This window comes from Macaca thibetana, chromosome 10 (assembly GCF_024542745.1).
Source record: "Macaca thibetana thibetana isolate TM-01 chromosome 10, ASM2454274v1, whole genome shotgun sequence".
Lineage (NCBI taxonomy): Eukaryota > Metazoa > Chordata > Mammalia > Primates > Cercopithecidae > Macaca > Macaca thibetana.
In genome coordinates this window covers 72,347,587-72,365,227 of record NC_065587.1, presented here as the reverse complement: position 1 = coordinate 72,365,227, position 17,641 = coordinate 72,347,587, and the positions used below count along the sequence as shown (strand labels likewise).

At 43.2% G+C, this 17,641-nt stretch overlaps 1 protein-coding gene across 1 annotated transcript in view; it reads right to left on the bottom strand.

The window, feature by feature from the left end:
* The window catches only part of ATRN (attractin), a 176,767-nt gene that overhangs the window by 2,626 nt on the left and 156,500 nt on the right, over nt 1-17,641 (bottom strand). Inside the window, exons 26-28 of the mRNA XM_050745651.1 lie at nt 11,923-12,001; nt 7,051-7,158; nt 1,775-1,889 (exon numbers count right to left, since the gene is read on the bottom strand). Coding sequence (XP_050601608.1) covers nt 1,775-1,889; nt 7,051-7,158; nt 11,923-12,001 — 302 coding nt within the window. The remainder of the gene's footprint in view (nt 1-1,774; nt 1,890-7,050; nt 7,159-11,922; nt 12,002-17,641) is intronic.

The window sequence follows — 17,641 nt, the reverse complement described above, 5'->3', positions numbered from 1 at the left end:
AATCTTAGTATCTGGCACACAGCAACCAACGATCAATAGCAATTACCCTTCATGCTCATCACTGCCCCGCCGCCCACTTTGCTTTGGCGACTTGCAATCCTGTTTTCCTTCCTGTATTGGTAACAGAGTAATCTGACATCCATTAGGGAAGGCACGGTTCTGGGGGAGCTGGATTCCTAATACACGTGGGAAATGGCCAGTGCAGGCTCGGAGCCCTGCTGAGACCTGCCAGGAGCTGTGTTAGTGGAGCGTGTTACTCACCTTGCTGAGCCTGTGAAGGGGACTGGGGGTGGGGGTAGACAGCTGTAAGTGCCTGGCACATAGTGGGGAATGCTCTAGGAGTCCAGAAAATGGCACCACTTAAAACAGGGGGTACAGAAAGGGCAGCAAAGACGGCCCCACTGTTGGGTGAGTCTCAAGCAGTGAACAGACCTTTATTAGGTGTTTTGGGTGGTTGGGGCACGTCAGGCAAAGGCTGGAGCAGGAAAGGCTACAGGGCTGCACACCTGTCACCTCGCTGCCCCAGCCACCACCCTGCCTTCAGGGAGCATCAGCCACTGTTTGCTGGGCTGGGTGGTGGCAGGAGACACAAATTGCACTTGAATGACAGATCAGAGAGTTGTCCTGGCCTCAACATGGGAAGGCCGAGTTAGGGGCTCAACTCACAGGAATCCCTAGGTGAGATGAAGACAATGAATCCTGGCCGAGCCATGCAGAAAGGCCTCCCTTGTGAAGATACCACAGATCCTAACCGTTCTAAAGCTGGGCTGGAGGATCTTCTGGGTCTGAGGGTGCACTGAAGGGACAGTGGAGCTCAGGGCCTGGACCAGTATCCTGAGGCAGCCTTTCCACCAGACACAGGGTTCTCTCTGGCTAAGGTAACCCTGACCTCAGAATCATCTCAACTGAAAGTTGTCTAAAATGATCACATTGAGGCATCCTCCAAAGCACTCTGTAATTAAGCGAGGTACCTTCAAAACTGTATTCCATATTTTCTGTCTTCAAAATAGGAGTTTATATAATTACGATTCATATATTTGATGGAGAAGTGTCACATGCATTGGTAAAATATTATGTAGTAGGCTGTAAAAATGTTTAAGATAGTTATATGAAAAAAGCAGAATAAAAATTAGATCTATACAATCATTTCAACTAAATTGCTGGTCGGGGCTGGAAAGAACACAGAACAATGAAAATTGGAGGGTTGTGGGACAGCTGTGCGTGGATTTTCAGACGTTTCCTTTACGTTATCGTTGTGTTTGTACCTTATATTTAAAACAGAGAAAAAGCCAAAGAAATGCAGGAGGGCTAGAAATACCAGTTGAAGAAACACCAGCCCAGGGCAGACGGCTGGAAGTTGTGGAGTGGAGAAGGTGACCAAGGAAGAGCATGCAGAGTGAAGGGAGCACGCCCAGATTCAGGGGTAGGACAGGGCAAAGGAGACAGGGAAAGAGCAGCAGAGGCAAAGGGGGACCAGAAACTCCGACAGCAAAGGAAGGTGTGCTCAGAGGCATCCACGAGCACTGAGAGGCTGGGGAGGCAGGAACGCTGAGGAGGTCCCGGGACGTCCCCCCAGGAAGGGATGATGACCTTGGGAAAACAGTTTTGGGCATATAGATGAAAATGGGATTATCTCACTGAATCCTTGCCATGGCATGGGCAGGCACTGTTGATTATCACCTTCATAACCTTGTTCTCTAGGAAAGGGAAGTATCCCATGCTTAGCTCCCTCACATGTTTAGAAGGTGTCTGTCGCTGGCCCGTATCTACTCACCTGACTGCCCAGGAGGCGGGATGCCACCCAGGCCTCGAGGGAGCCTCACAAACACAGAGAGGACAGCGGCTTTGTTGCCAAAACATGGCTCCAGTGCAATGGGTTTGGGAACAGTCTGGCGGAAGAAAACAAAATTACCTAAAGTGATAAGCTTTAACGTACACGGACAACTTAACGGTCATTGGTGCTTATAAGAACCATCAATTTTAGGTCTATAAAAAAGGTACATTGCAGTTTTTAAGAAAACAAAAAAGGGCAGGTGAGAGCTAACAGTACTCTCTGAGCACCAGTGACAGGGGTGGTACTGCTTGCTACCTTCCACTGAGGTCTCACGGTCTGCTGCCAAAGGGCTGCATGAACTGTAGGGAAGGGGTCATGCCAAGTGGGTTTCTTCTGGATGCTGTACTTTCGCTTGATTTGAAATTCTAACTCAGAATTGTAGGTCACAGGAATGGCAGTGGTGAGTGCTCGGTAGATTTGTCAGATAGTTCTGCATACCTGGCTCAAACATAGATGCAGATATTATGGAGACTTAAAAAACATTCTATTTTGTCTGTCCTTTAGACACTAAGTAGACAAGCCTGCTGGATGTAAAAGCTTGTAAAAGCTGGGTGGCTGACCAAGTGGATTCTTTGTCTATTCTCTGGATGCATTTGGCTCTGGAAAATATGTCTTCATCTTCTGTTGGAGCCTTTAGATGAGATTTGTCCCCAATATTAGTTTCTTCTCTTTTTCTTTTCTTTCTTTTTTTTTTTTTAAAAGACTAGAAATGGGGTCTCACTATATTGTCCAGGCAGGTCTTGAACTCCTGAGCTCAAGCGGTCCTCCCACCTCAGCCTCCCAAAGTGTTGGGATTAAAGGTGTGACCTACCGCACCCAGCTTATATTAGTGTAACAGACTACTGCAAACTTAGTTGCTTAAAACAACACACACTTATTATCTCACAGCTTTAGAGGTCAGAAGTCCCAGCAAGCTCTGTAGCGTTCTCTGTTCATGTATTCCATGAGTTCTGGGGAATAATCAGCTGTCTCCTGAGGTCTCCCAGGCTGAAGTCAAGTTGTCAGCTGGGTGGGACTCTCATCTGGAGACTCTGGGGAAGACTCTGCTTTGAAACGCATTCAGGGCTTACGCAGTGGCTCACAGCTGTAATCCCAGCACTTTGGGAGATCCAGGAGGGAGGATCCCTTGAGCCCAAGAGCCATGATCTTGCCACTGCACTCTAGTGTGGGTGACACAGCCAGACTCTGTCTCACAAAAACAGAAAAACTTCTGTGGCCCCTCCATCTCTAAACTGGGGATGGTGTATCAAGTCCTCATGTTTCCAATCTCTCTGGCTTCCTCTTCTGCCACCCACCATAGAAACTCTCTGTATCTTAAAGTCACCTCCCTTGTTTCATTACATCTGCAAAATTCCTCTTGCAGTACCTAGAGTAGTATGTGACTGAATAAACATGGGACAGAAATCTTGGGGGCCACCTTTAGAATTCTGCTGATTACACCCACAAATATGTCATCAATTTCTTCAATTTGGTTGAAGAAAATAATTTCCAGTACCACTCTGCTGTGGCACAAGGAACTGACTAGATGGGTGAATGGCAGAGGCAGGGAGATCAGTTATGAAGTAACTGCAAGAGTCCAGGTGAGAGACAGTGGTGGCCTAGATCAAGTGGGAACAGTGGCAGAGGTGAGACACAGTGGCTGGGTAACATTTTTGAAGACGGAGTCAAGATTTGCTGATAGACTGGCTGTCCAATGAGAACATGACATCGAGAACGAGACAAGAACAATTCCATGATTTTGGCTTGAGCAGCTAGGGTGATGAAGGTGTTATGTGCTGAATGGTGGAAGGTATGTCAGAGAAGCAAGCCTGAGAAATAAACATCCAAAGCTCAGCTTGGCCATAGCCATGTTAAGATATCCAAGTGGGGACACTGAGTAGGGAACTAATGTTTGGGTTGGAGGCTCATGGGAGCAGTCTGGGTGAGAGGATCATGGTGCTTAAACCTGTGATAGTGAAGATCACTGAAGGAGTGGGTATAAAAGACACAAGAAGGGGACAAAGACAGGGCCTGATGCACACCACTGTCAAAAGATGAGGAGGACTGAGCCAAGACCACTGAGCAAGAACAGCTAGAAGGCAAGTGTGTGGTGTCCTGCAAGAAAATCAAGGAAGTGTTTTAAGGAGCAACTAACTGTGTCATATGCTGCTGACATATACCATGTTGTTCAATACTTTAGGCTTGTCTACTTTTTAATCCCACAAATATTATTTTACCAGGACAATGTTTGTTTAGATTTATATACATGATTATACTTTTATTTACTCACTATTCTTTCTTACTAAAACTTTAGTCTAACCTCCTGGGGGTAATTTTCCTTCATTTTAGCACATCCTTTAGACATTTCTTTTGTGCAGGTCTGCTGGTGGCAAATTCTCAATTTTTCTTCTAATTTGAAGATACCTTTATTTCATCCTTGTTCTCAGAAGGTACTTACTGGGCACATTACACTATTCTAGGTTGGGAGCTCTCTTTCAGTACTTCGAAGACATTCTCCCACTCTCTTCTAACTTCTGAGAAGTCAACAGTCAGCTTGTCATTCCTTTGCAGGTGATTTTTCCCTTTTTTTTTTTTTTTTTTTGTTTGAGATAGAGTCTTACTCTGTCACCCAGGCTGGAGTACAGCAGCGTAATCTCAGCTCACTGTGACCTCTGCCTTCTAGGTTCAAATGATTCTCATGCCTCAGCCTCCCAAGTAGCTGGGATTACAGATGCGCGCCACCATGCCTGGCTAATTTTTGTATTTTTAGTAGAGACGGGATTTCACCATGTTGGCCAGGCTGGTCTTGAACTCCTGACCTCAAGTGATCTACCCACCTCGGCCTCCCAAAGTGCTGGGATTACAGGTGTAAGCCACCACACCCGGCCTCTTTTCCCATTTTTAACAAAAATTGTGGTAAAATACACATAACATTTACCATCTTGACCATTTAAAAATGTACAGTTCAGTGGTATTAAGTATATTCACATTGTTGTGCAACCATCATTACCATCCATCTCCAGAACTCTCTTCATCTTGTAAAACTCAAACTTTGTACCTATTACTAACTCCCCATTTTCCCCCTCTCCCAGCCCCTGGGAACCACTGTTTTACTTCCTGTCTTTATGAACTTGACTACTACAAGTGTATCTCTTAAAAGTGTAATCATACAATGTTTATTTTTTTGTTTCTAGCGTTATTTTATTTAGCATTGTAGCATGGGTCAGTTTGCTCCCTTTGGAAGGCTGGATAACATTCCATTGGATGCTTAGACCACGTTGTGCTTATCCATTCATCCATCCATGGACACTTGGGCTGCTTCCACTTTTTGGCTACTGTGAATAATGCTGCCAAGATATGTCTTTAAGACTCTGCTTTCAGTTCTTCTATGTATAAACCCAGATTGCCAGATCATATATAACTCTATTTTTAATTCTGGGGGGAACAGTGGTACTGTTTTCCACAGAGGCTCCATCACTTTATACTTCCATCAACAGTGCACTAAGGTTCCAGTTTCTCCACGTTGTATGTGATACTTCTTCTCTGGCTGATTTTAAGATGTTCTCTTTGTCTTTGGAGTTATACAATTTCATTATGAGAAATCCAACTAGTTTTCTTTCCTTCCTGCCTTCCCTTTCTTTCTTTCTTTAATCATGCTTACAATATGTTTTGCTTCTGTAATCTGTATATTCATGTTTTCCATCGGTTCTGGAAAGCTATCATCCCTGAATATTGCCTCTCCTTTGTTCTGGGATTCTGGAAATACATGAGTTGGATCTTCTCATTCTATCCTCCATATTCTTAGTATCTATCGTACTTTCTATCTCCTTGTCTCTCTGAGCTGCATTCTGTGTACTTTTTTCAGATTCATCTTCCACTTCGTAAATTCTCTCTTATGTTTCATATGCTGTTTAACATGTAAACTGAGTTTATTTAAAAAATTTCAATGAGTGTATTTTTCATTTCTAGAAGTTCCATTTGGTTCTTCTTCAGCTCCGCTTGGCCATACTTGACTCTCATCTTTTATGATTTCATCTTTTATTTCTCTAAACATTTCATACACAGTTACATTATATTCTTTATATTTCAATTCTAACATTTGGAGTCCTGTCCACATCAATCTTCTGTTGTTTCTGCTATTCTTATTTATGGTGGCTTGCCTCTTCTTGTCCCTGGTGATCTTTAATTACTTCATCTTGGTCTGTGGGACTCCAACAGCGCTGAATTGAAGATGTTTTTCTACAGAGAGGATTTCCATATATTCAGGTGGGCGTCATGGTGTTTACCATCTGGAACCACTTAGGACAAATCATGGTTCTGGTTTTGGTTTATGGTTTGTTCTTTTTAGGGTAGGGAAGGAGACTATTGCCTGATTTTACCTATTTCCTGTGAGCTCAGTAACATTTTAAATAAGTATGTTTTATTCAAGATATATAGCTATTTCTCTAGTGTATCTTAAATATTCCATCATTTTGCCCAAGGAGAAAGTCTTACCATTTTCTTCATCCTTTTGGGGAGGCGGGTGATAAATATTTTCCATACAGTGTTAATACACAGTGTATTATCATTTTTCTGCTTAAAAAATTCCCCCAAATATAAAGAACAATGGGCTGGGCACAGTGGTTCACGCCTGTAATCCCAGCACTTTGGGAGGCCGAGGCGGGCGGATTGCTGGAAGTTAGGAGTTCGAGACCAGCCTGGCCAAGATGGCGAAACCCTGTCTCTACTAAAAATACAAAAATCAGCTGGGCATGGTTGCGCACGTCTGTAATCCCAGCAACTCAGGAGGCTAGGGCAGGAGAATCGCTTGAACTCGGGAGGTGGATTGCAGTGAGCCGAGACTGCGCCACTGCGCTCCAGCCTGTGTGACACAGTGAGACTCTGTCTCAAAAAAAAAAAAGAAAAAGAAAAAAAAAAAAAGAAAAATGATTCAATGTTCAATGTAGTTATTTTCAAATAAAAGTTTTGTATGCCACAGAATACTTAAAAGAAAATCAGACAAATCATTTATATTTTAAAATCCCCTGAACACAAGACTGCTCAGTGACATGAAACAAAGACTGAAAAACAAAAGCAAAAGAGTACCCAACAACTTCATTGTTTTAGCTTATTGTTAAAAAGAAAGAGAGGGAAAAAAGGAGGTAATGGAATAAGGCTTTTGCCTCTCTGGTTTCCCAGACTTAGGAGCCTAAGTTTTAAAAAGTCAAGTTATAGGGACTTCTGAGTCACATTCTCACCTTTATACTCCCCCCAATAAGATCAGGAGGCTCCTCATCTGTTTCCAAGGCGACATTTACGGAGGCAAAGGGACGGCTGGCCATCTGTTGCATCTCTCGAAGAAGTTGCTGATAAATAATACGGCAAAGTCATTAATGGAATGAGGACTGAGGGGCTTTTATTAGTGAATGCTACATGTTAAAAACACCTCATCTTCCCTGATTCAAACAAATCAAGTGCAAAATGATACTTTTTAGACTGCATATTAGATAACATTAGGGATTATTAAATTTTGTTGGATGTGATAACACCATTGTTCTTATATTTTTAAAAAGCCCCTGTTAGAGATACTTATTCAAGTACTATGTTTATTGTAGCACTATTTACAATAGCAGACTTAGAACCAACCCAAATGCCCATCAATGATAGACTGGATAAAGAAAACATGGCACATATACACCATGGAATACTATGCGGCCTTAAAAAAAATGAGTTCATATCCTTTGCAGAGACATGGATGAAGCTGGAAGTCATCAGTCTCAGCAAATTAACACAGGAACAGAAAACCAAATACTACATGTCCTCACTCTTAAGTGGGAGCTGAACCATGAGAACACATGGACACAGGGAAGGGAACATCACACACTGGGGCCTGTTGCGGGGGGTGGGGGGGCAAGGGGAGCGAGAGCATTAGGACAAATACCAAATGCATGCAGGGCTTAAAACCTAGATGACAGGTTGATAGGTGCAGCAAACCACCATGGCACATGTATACCTATGTAACAAATCTGCAAGTTCTGCACATGTATCCCAGAACTTAAAGTAAAATAAGAAAATAATGATAAAAATAAAAGTACTGTGGATGTAATGCTATGATGTCGACTTGTCAAATACATAAAATGGTATGGCCCTATCTCCTCGTCTTTCTACTGCTAAAGTCAGGCTTGCTTTCTTCCTACTGAAAATTGCACCAGTAACTCACACAACAACAAAAACCCATGCCTCATTATATGGCAGATAGGAACGGAGCGAACCCTCCTTTAGAGAGGTGGTATAAGCTAAAAACAAACAAATGTGAAATTTTGCAGAGTAGAGGGACAAACAGGGGCACTGGATTTAGGGAGGCTTGATGTGAACTCCTGCTCCAATAGTCTACAGCTGTGTGACCTTAAGAAAGGTGTTTGAAGTCTCTGAGCATCAGTGTCCTCCCTCTGAAATGTGTTCCTATCCCATAACATTGTCACTGGGATCAAATGAGATGCTATAGCACAGCGCCTAGCACATGGTGAACGGCCTTTCACATATCATTAAGGATATTAGAGATCTTCTGGGCATGATGCTGAAGCTTTGAGGTTATGCCTTGGGAGACAAGTAGGCCTTACTTCAAATTGCCTCCTTGGAACTACTGTAGGAGACAGAATCTTGGCCTGGATAGATATGGCTCTGTTCTAGAAGGGCATTTTTATGATAAGTATTTTTTTTTTTTTTTTTTTTGAGACAGAGTCTCGCTCTGTTGCCCAGGCTGGAGTGCAGTGGCCGGATCTCAGCTCACTGCAAGCTCTGCCTCCCGGGTTTATGCCATTCTCCTGCCTCAGCCTCCCGAGTAGCTGGGACTACAGGCGCCTGCCACCTCGCCCGGCTAGTTTGTATTTTTTAGTAGAGACGGGGTTTCACCGTGTTAGCCAGGATGGTCTCAATCTCCTGACCTCGTGATCCGCCTGACTCGGCCTCCCAAAGTGCTGGGATTACAGGCTTCAGCCACCGCGCCCGGCCAAGTATTTTCTTAAAATACCAACATTCTTACATTTTATAAAACTGTAAGTCCATTTACTCAACTAAAAAATGCAGCAATGCTCCTCTGGGGTCTGTGCTATTCTAAGTGCTGGGGTCACAATAAGACAGAGTTCAGGAGGCAACGTGTGTAAAAGCACTTAAAACGGGGGCTGGTGTGTAGCAAGGACTAAACAGCGTCAGCCGCTACTATTATTGTTTTTAAAAATAATATCAAATAATTGCTTCTGCAATTTTTGAGAGGGAATAAATAATGACTGACATTTTAAAAATGATGAAATACATTCTGAATGGTCAGCTTCACGGTTACAGAGAAATTCCAAATCACACGGGTAAAAGCATAGTTTATTAGATGATCAACTCCATACTAAACATATATATATATATTTTTTAACCTTTTTCCTATAGGCTGTGCATCTTACTTTCTCTCATGCATGTTACAATTTCCAGTTGATTGTTTAGCTTCTGTGTTATTCATTTATTTTTGACATACTTAAGCCTTTATTTTTATGCAGACAAATCTCTACTATACTGTTTTAATAACTTTATACAAAAATAATAATTTTGTTTCCTTTCCAATAGTAACAATACTTCTTAGTGCCCTTTCACTTAGTGCACAGTCTAGAACATCCAGCACAAAGGTGAGTGACTGCAGGATTACAAGAAGATAAGGAACTTGGGCTGTGAAGACAGAAGTCCCTAGATAAGGCTGTGAAGACAGAAGTCCCAGAAGTCCCTTGTTAAAGCCTTGTACTCCCTCTTAGTTAACTATGTGGTGTTAAGTTACTTCACCTTTCTGAGCCTCAGCTCATCCATAAAACACAGCTAGTGACAATACCTGTTTCATAGGTTTGAGATGAGGATTAATCTATGTAAAACCACTTAGAACTCAGTGCCTGGAATTTTGAAATGCTCAGATGTCAGCTCCTGTTAAAACTAACTTGTTTGGATACAACCTCTGGTGTTTGTTTGTTTTACCATGAGTGATGCTGGTTATCCAGATAGTCTTCATAGTGTTAAAAAGGTATTTTTGATTTTACTGTGAGTTTTGTTTTCAAATTAGGAATGGGTATTGAGTTTTAATAAATGACGAAATGATTACTTGGCCTCTAGGAAGAATTCAGGTGTTATTTTTTCCCCATTGACAGAGTATATTCTTTTTTTCACATGATATAATAGGTTTTCTAATATTAAGTGACTCTTTCATTACACTGCAATTAGACTGCTGCACATACATTTACCATGCGGCTGGCCTATATATTTTGGTGCTGCCTTTGTCAAGTTTTGGTACCAAGATTTCTGTGTATAAAATCATTCAGACTCTTTCGAGCTTTCCATCTGTTCCTTTGCTTTACAGATTTTAGAAACAATTAATTCTCATAAGCACTCAGGGAGGAACAGGCTATCATTATCTCCATAAGCTCGTCTCAACCTTGAAACTCCCTGGGTCTAATGTTCTTCTTGGAGAGAGTAGCACTTAGACAAAGTTTTCAACTCCTTTCTTGGTTACTGGTTTACTGTGGCTTCTTACTTCTTACTCCACTGTGAATAAATATACATTTAAATTAAATTGAAAATATAATTTTTTCAGAACATCATGTAATTCATTAGGATTTTAAAGTGTATCAGTAATACAGCTATCTAAAAAACCCTTTGAATATGTTATCCCCTGAATTTAAAACCTAATAATAAAGTGTGTACAACATTCCCTCTATGATAACATCATCTTTATGTGGGTCAGAAAAGGTGGTACTGTGGCCCACAACAAGAGGCTCTTATCCTGGAGCCTGTCTTAATCCTATTCAGACATGAACGTCCTATAAACAGTGCTGAATGCTTGTGAGCTGTGATTTTACACACTTCCCTTCTCTTCTAAATCTTATCTATAAATAAATTTTTATGTAGAAAAAGGCATGAGCAGATCCAAAAAAAACCCCAGACAGCTTCTTTGTCTAGCTCTTATATACAGGTGAGCATTTCCATTAGCAACAATGCAACAGGCATGACTAAATGAAAGGCAAAGTAATGATGCAAGTGAAAGTTGCCATAAACAAAGTTTTTATGTTGTAATTATTTTAATGGTGGTTATTTTTTTAAAAATATTTATTTATTTATTTATTTATTATTTCAATAGGTTTTTGGGGGAACAGGTGGTGTTTGGTTATATGAATAAGTTCTTTAGTGGTGATTTCTGAGATTCTGGTGCACCTATCACCTGAGCAGTGTACACTGTACCCAATGTGTAGTATTTTATCCCTCACCCCCCTCCCACTCTTTCCCCCGAGTCCCCAAAGTCCATTGTATCATTCTTATGCCTTTGCATCCTCAGGGCTTAGTTCCCACTTGTAAGTGAGAATATATGAAGTTTGATTTTCCATTCCTGAATTACTTCACTTAGAATACTGGTCTCCAATTCCACCCAGGTTGCTGCAAATGTATATAAATATATATATATACACACTACACTACCCCCCCATTTTCTTTATCCACTCATTGATTGATGGGCATTTGATATGTTGTAATTTTCAACCAAGTTTATGTATTTAAATTTGTCAACTGTAAATGTTTGCTTGACTTACTACTTTTGGAATGAAGCTCTGGAAACAAATCAAGACTTATTGAAAAATAAAATTCAAGTGGAAAACTTGACTACACACACATTTATCTTTCCTTGAAAAATGAAAAATTTTTGAGATGCTTAAATGGCTGACTTCCCTCTCCCATGAAAAGTTCTTGTGAAGGTGGTGCCTAATCATACGGTGGCTGGGCTGTGCTAATAAGCCCTTGGATCTCTGGCCTCAGTCAGGACTTGGGGTCTGGTCGGAAGGATAAAACTGGCATTTCTAAGTCAACACCAGAGTTTCCTTTTAGGAAGGTAAGACCCTGTGGTGCAGAACTAATTACACTTTATGTAGCACTCATCTAAGTTTACTGACCATATGCTGCGGAACCATGGATTGCAGAACGCGCTGCATTATTCCTGCCGTGGAGATGTCTGTCTGTCCATTATCACTGAATAGCCAAAACCCACTTGCTTAAGAGAAAAATAAAGAAAAAAACCTCTTCCAGAGATTCTTTAATCTTTACTCACTGAGGCTTACCTCTCTACGTCTGGAGGCCCAACAACTTTGTTTGATCTTCCAAACCACAGCAGCCACCAGGAGCAAAGAGAGGAAACAACTGTGAGAAAGCAAAGTACTGAGTTATTATCCCAGCCCCCAGAATCAGCACCCATCGTTGCCCACACCACAGGCCAGGCAGTGAAAACAGCTCCCAAATGCCACCTCTGGGCTCCCTTCTGATGCTCTGTCACAACAATGTGCTGGCTCAGGAGGCAATGAGTGAGACAACTTCGGAGAGCCAGGCTTCCTAGCCAGGCCTCTAGACTGTATTGTTCCCACGTGGTACTCAGAGAGAGCCCTGACCTTCCACTCAGCCTTTATCACAATGGCCCACAGTGGCTTATCCCAAATAAGAAAAATAATTCTAAGATAATTATAACAAATATTAGTCATGCTGTTTATTCAAGTTAGCAAACATTTACTGGTAAAATATAAGAAGGTGAAAAAGTTAATTATTAAAGTAACAATCAACTTTTCATAAGGAAGAGGCAAACAGAAGAAGAAATGTGTATAATTTTTAGTGTATATTCAATATTTTTACAAATATGTATTTTTAAATAAAACACATTTGAAATGATCAAACCCAAGCCAACAACTTTCTTACAAATAATAAGAGAAAATACTCCTAGTGACCTTAATAGTTGCAGAGGATTTCAATGCTCTCTCATGTATAAACCAGGTGTGGAATGATTTGAAAAGCAACAGTGATGGCAAAGAGAATAGCTGACTTGCAGTTAAAAGGAAGAACGAGCTTAACAAGTAAAAAAAATAGATAACTGCTATAACTGCATTTTTACTCATTAACTTGTAAAAGGGGCTAGCTACAGGGTATTTTTCCAGAGTGCTACATGCAGACGTAAGGCTCTCTGCCAGTGTCATCAAGGTACTCTCTTGCTGGCTGAGCTCTGCGTTTGTAGGATGGGGTCAGCTTCATGAATGGCACCTCAGTGCACCCAAGTGCTGATACCAACACAGCCCTCCTGGGCTGGCTGGATAAAGGGACTCTAAGATGCTAGGATGACTGAACTGCCCTTACCTCAAGGCTCCCTCAAGGCTCACTGCCTCCCTAAGGGGTACAAGGGTGCAGACCCCTCCAATGGGTGCCCTGACAAAAGGGAGTTCAACAGGATTGCCTTCCAAACCCCCAGGATCGTCACTTGGTGGAAAGCCTTCATCTCTGGGTCTCTCTGCTATCAGGACACTGGCAACTCTTCTCTCTGACAGTCTACATTGTCTTTTTTTTTGAGACAGAGTCTCGCTCTGTCACCCAGGCTGGAGTGCAGTGGCATGATCTCAGCTCACTGCAACCTCCGCCTCCCAGGTTCAAGCGATTCTGTTCTCCTCTTTTGGCCTCCCGAGTAGCTTGGACTACAGGTGTGTGCCATCACGCCCAGCTAATTTTTGTATTTTTAGTGGAGACGAGGTTTCACCACGTTGGCCAGTCTGGTCTCAAACTCCTAACCTCAAGTGATCTGCCTACTTTGGCAAAGATTACAGGCCTCACATGACTGGCCTACATTGTCTTTTTAATCAATACTTTAATTGGGTCAGGTCCTGTTCTAGGCTCATGGAAAACACTGATAAACAGAGCAAAGACTACTGTCCCATGGAGTTTACATTCCAGCAGGTGGAGACAAACAGTAAGTAAATAAGCAAATTACAGAGCATGCCAAAAGGTAGGTAAGTGCTACAGAAATAAAAAGATGGTAAGAGCAGGGGGTTCAGGAGTACCAGTGGCACTCCAGAGCAGGAGGGTCAGAGTAGCTGGGCCTTTCTTTCTCAGAAGGTGACATTTGAGCAACAACTTGGAGAAGGTATGGGAGGTGGCTCATGGACGCCTGCAAAAGTGCATCTGGAAAAAGGGGCAGTCAGTGCAAAGCCCGAGGCAAGGCTGTGCCTGGGATGGCTTGGGGAGCCTCAGGAGGCCAGCATGTTTGGAGTGGGGTGTGTAAGGCCAGAGATAAAGGCAGAGAGAAGGGTGAGGGTGAAGGGCAGATCATGTGAGGCACTGCAGGCATTATGAGGGCACTGGGAGAGAAAGCCAGTGCAGGTTTTTAAACAGAAGTGTTGTGATTTAATGTTTGCTGAGAAGACCATTAGGGGTGCAATGGCATTATCAGGGAGACCAGCAGCCTAGGTGAGATGATGGTGGCTCAAACCAGGGCGGTGGAAGCAGAGGTGTGAAAAGCACTTTGGAATCTGGACATATCAGGAGATCCATTTTAGACATGCAGAACCCTGAGACATCTACCGGACAGCCCGGGGAGATATCCTGGGCAGACATTCTAACCTGGAGGCTGGCTGCCAGGTCTGGGCTGGGCATGGCATTTGGAAAGCATCAGGATATATATGGTATTTCAAGCAATAAACCTGGCCATGGTCACCAAGAGAGTGAATACAGATAGACGAGAATGTCCTGGGGCTACCCTAACAATGAGAAGTTGGGGAGAACAGGAAGAACCAGTAAAGAGGTCTGAGAATAACCTTCTCAGTCTTTCTTGGCTTCCGTGTATAATCCTGATTTTTGTCATTTTTATTCTAATAGATAAACATAAGGAGGCAGCAAATTCACAAGGAAGAGCATGAAGCCAATGGGAACAGCTTCTAAGTTGGTCAAGAACCTGTTGCCGCTGCTGAGAGGCAAGGACCCTGGTGTCACTCAGAAGCCTCTCTTGGGTCCACCTGTAATACAGTCTGTGCCTGCTTCCCTCTCAGAGAGGGTGAGAGGGCCCTTCTGTATTCAATGCAGATCTGTTGACAACACCAGTTACCCAGTTCTTTCTACTTGCTGCTCCAGCTACAAGAAGTGACAGAACAGCAAGCAAGGGAGAGTCTCTTATTTCCCTCTTTATAGAGGCTCCTTCCTGAGGCTGAAAAAGCATCTCATTAGGACACAAAGAGGTCTCAACAGACTGCGTCAGGACCTAGAGTTTACTTCTCTGTGCCCTGAGTCTGGAAATACTTCTTCTAACTCACCTTACATTGATTTTCTCATTTGAATCATCGAATTTCCCCCCGACTTTTATTCTCTTTTTCCATATATTAGCCATTTTTCAGAGTGCTTAGGATTATCTGGATACCTTTCCCCTTTTCCTTATAGGCTCCATTTTGAATTCTTTTGGACCAGGCTGGGAGCAGTGGCTCATGCTGGTAATCCCAGCACCTTGGGAGGCTGAGATGGGAGGATTGCTTGAGGCCAGAAGTTTAAGACCAGCCTGGGCAATATAGGGAGAACCCAACTCTACAAAAAAGAAAATATTAGCTGGGCATGATGGTGCATGCCTGTAGTCCCAGCTCTACTTGGGAGACTGAGGTGAGGAGGACTGCTTGAGACCAGCCCAGGAGTTTGAGGCTGTAGAGGGCTGGGATTGTACCACTGTGTTCCAGCCTGGGCAACAGAGACCCTATCTCAAAAAAAAAAAAAAAAAAAAGCTAAATAAATTCTTTTAGACATGGTTAACTTGCTCTGGGAAAATATTTTCTTCCCCATGTCATGAAAATAACTCTATTCTTAGCTAAAAGTTTATCATCACTAGTTAGTAAACATCGTCTAGAAAAACCAAAGTTCCGGATTCTTTTCCAGAATTTCAACCCCCACAAGGGAGAAGCAATGAAAATGCCATCTGTCGGCCGGGCGCGGTGGCTCACGCCTGTAATCCCAGCACTTTGGGAGGCCGAGGCGGGCGGATCACAAGGTCAGGAGATCGAGACCACAGTGAAACCCCGTCTCTACTAAAAATACAAAAAATTAGCCGGGCGCGGTTGTGGGCGCCTGTAGTCCCAGCTACTCGGGAGGCTGAGGCAGGAGAATGGCGTGAACCCGGGAGGCGGAGCTTGCAGTGAGCCGAGATCGCGCCACTGCACTCCAGCCTGGGCGACAGAGCCAGACTCCGTCTCAAAAAAAAAAAAAAAAAAAAGAAAATGCCATCTGTCCTTGTTTACTACATGAGAGGCCATGGGCCTGAAAAATACTTCCCCCATGTATTCTGATAGTGCCATTTGGTCGTCCAGGGACTGAACGTCCAGTAGAAGTGGCTGGTCCTCATCGGGCTGGTACTTGGCAGCAGGGCCATCTTATTCCATACACATGCTCTAAGAGTTTAAGGATGTCTACTAAGTGGAGCTAGAATACAACCCCTATATCCCTTAAAAGCAAGCCACTGACACAAGCTTTTTTCCCTGAGAGGTTGGTGCCTATGGTTCCTCCTTACTCTGCACTTATCCTGAAGAGTCTAAGTTTACCTCCCACAAATATCTTACCACATTATGTACTAGATGCTGAAGGCGTGTGTGTATGGGACTGAACGAGAGACAGTGCCCTGCTCCCCTGAAGCTTGGTCTACTGACCCAGATATTAAGCAAGTAAACATATGAATACATTCTTCAAAGTGTGATGAATACCATGATGAAAAATAATACAGTTCTACGGGAGAGAGGAACAAGGGGAGACAATTTAGCTTAGCCCTTAGAATTTTCAGACAGACATGAGTGTCTTTTGTGTGCTAATGAATGACTCATGGGGAGAGGGGCCTAAAGAGCCTCAAATGTGGGCTGGTTACCAGAAAACCTAACTAGGTGGTTAGAGGGTTAGAACTTTCAGCCCCATCCCCCAACCTCCAGGAAGGGGAAAGGGGCTGGAGATGAGTTCAGGCACCAATAGAAAGTGATTTCATCCATCCTGCCTATGTAATGAAACTTCAATAAAAAAACTCAGAATGATGAGGCTTGGGGGAGCTTCCGGGATAATGAACATATCCACGTGCAGGGAGGAGGCTTGTCCAGAGAGGGCATGAAAGAGCTGTGCTCACCCACCTCCATGCCTTGTGCTATTCATGTCTTCCATTTGGCGGTTCCTGAGTTGTACCCTGTATAATAAGACTGTAATTCTATGTATAGCGCTCTCCTGAGTTCTGTGAGCTGTTCTAACAAATTGTCAAATCTTGGAGTGAGCAGTCACCAGAAGCCCTGAATTTGTAGTTGGCCCAGTAGCAGTGAGGTAGCCTGGGGACCCATGTGTGCTTAGTGTCTGAAGTGGGAGCAGTCTTGTGGAGCTGAGCCCCTAATCTGCAGGATTTGCTTCAACTATGGGTAGTGTCAAAATGGAACTGAACTGTGGGACATTGGAGAGAGAATTGGAGAATTTGTTATTGTCTGGAAAAATCAAGCAAGGCATGAAAGTATACAGAATGAAGGGTAGTGGGAAGAGTGTTCCAGAAAATGGGATAAGCATGTACAAATGCTCAGTGTAGGGCAAGAGCTTGTGCTTTTGAGGACATAGGAGATGCCCTTGGTAGCAGAAATGTGAAAGAATAGAGTGCAAGCTGAATGTGAAGTAAGTGGAGGCCAGTTCACCCAGGATGCTGAATTTTATTTTAGATACAACAGGAAGGTAAGGTGCTAGACATATGTTCTTTAAAGGTCTTCTCTGGACTTTTTGTGGATTCTGGAGGGGCTAAAGTCAACTGAAGGTCCAGGCGAGACTGTGATGCTAGGGTTGGTGGGGTGGAGAATGGAGGTGGAGAGTGCACTGATGGCTGTAGCTCTGGGGCCTGGTAAGGGAGTGCCTGATGACTGAAAGCAAGAGAAGTGGCTTGGAACCAGCAGAGCCATGTTGCCAGTTAGTGAGGTGGGGAACGCTGTTGAGGAAGGATGGAACTGGTCACTTCTGGGCATGCTGTGCTGCAGATGGGGAAGGCAG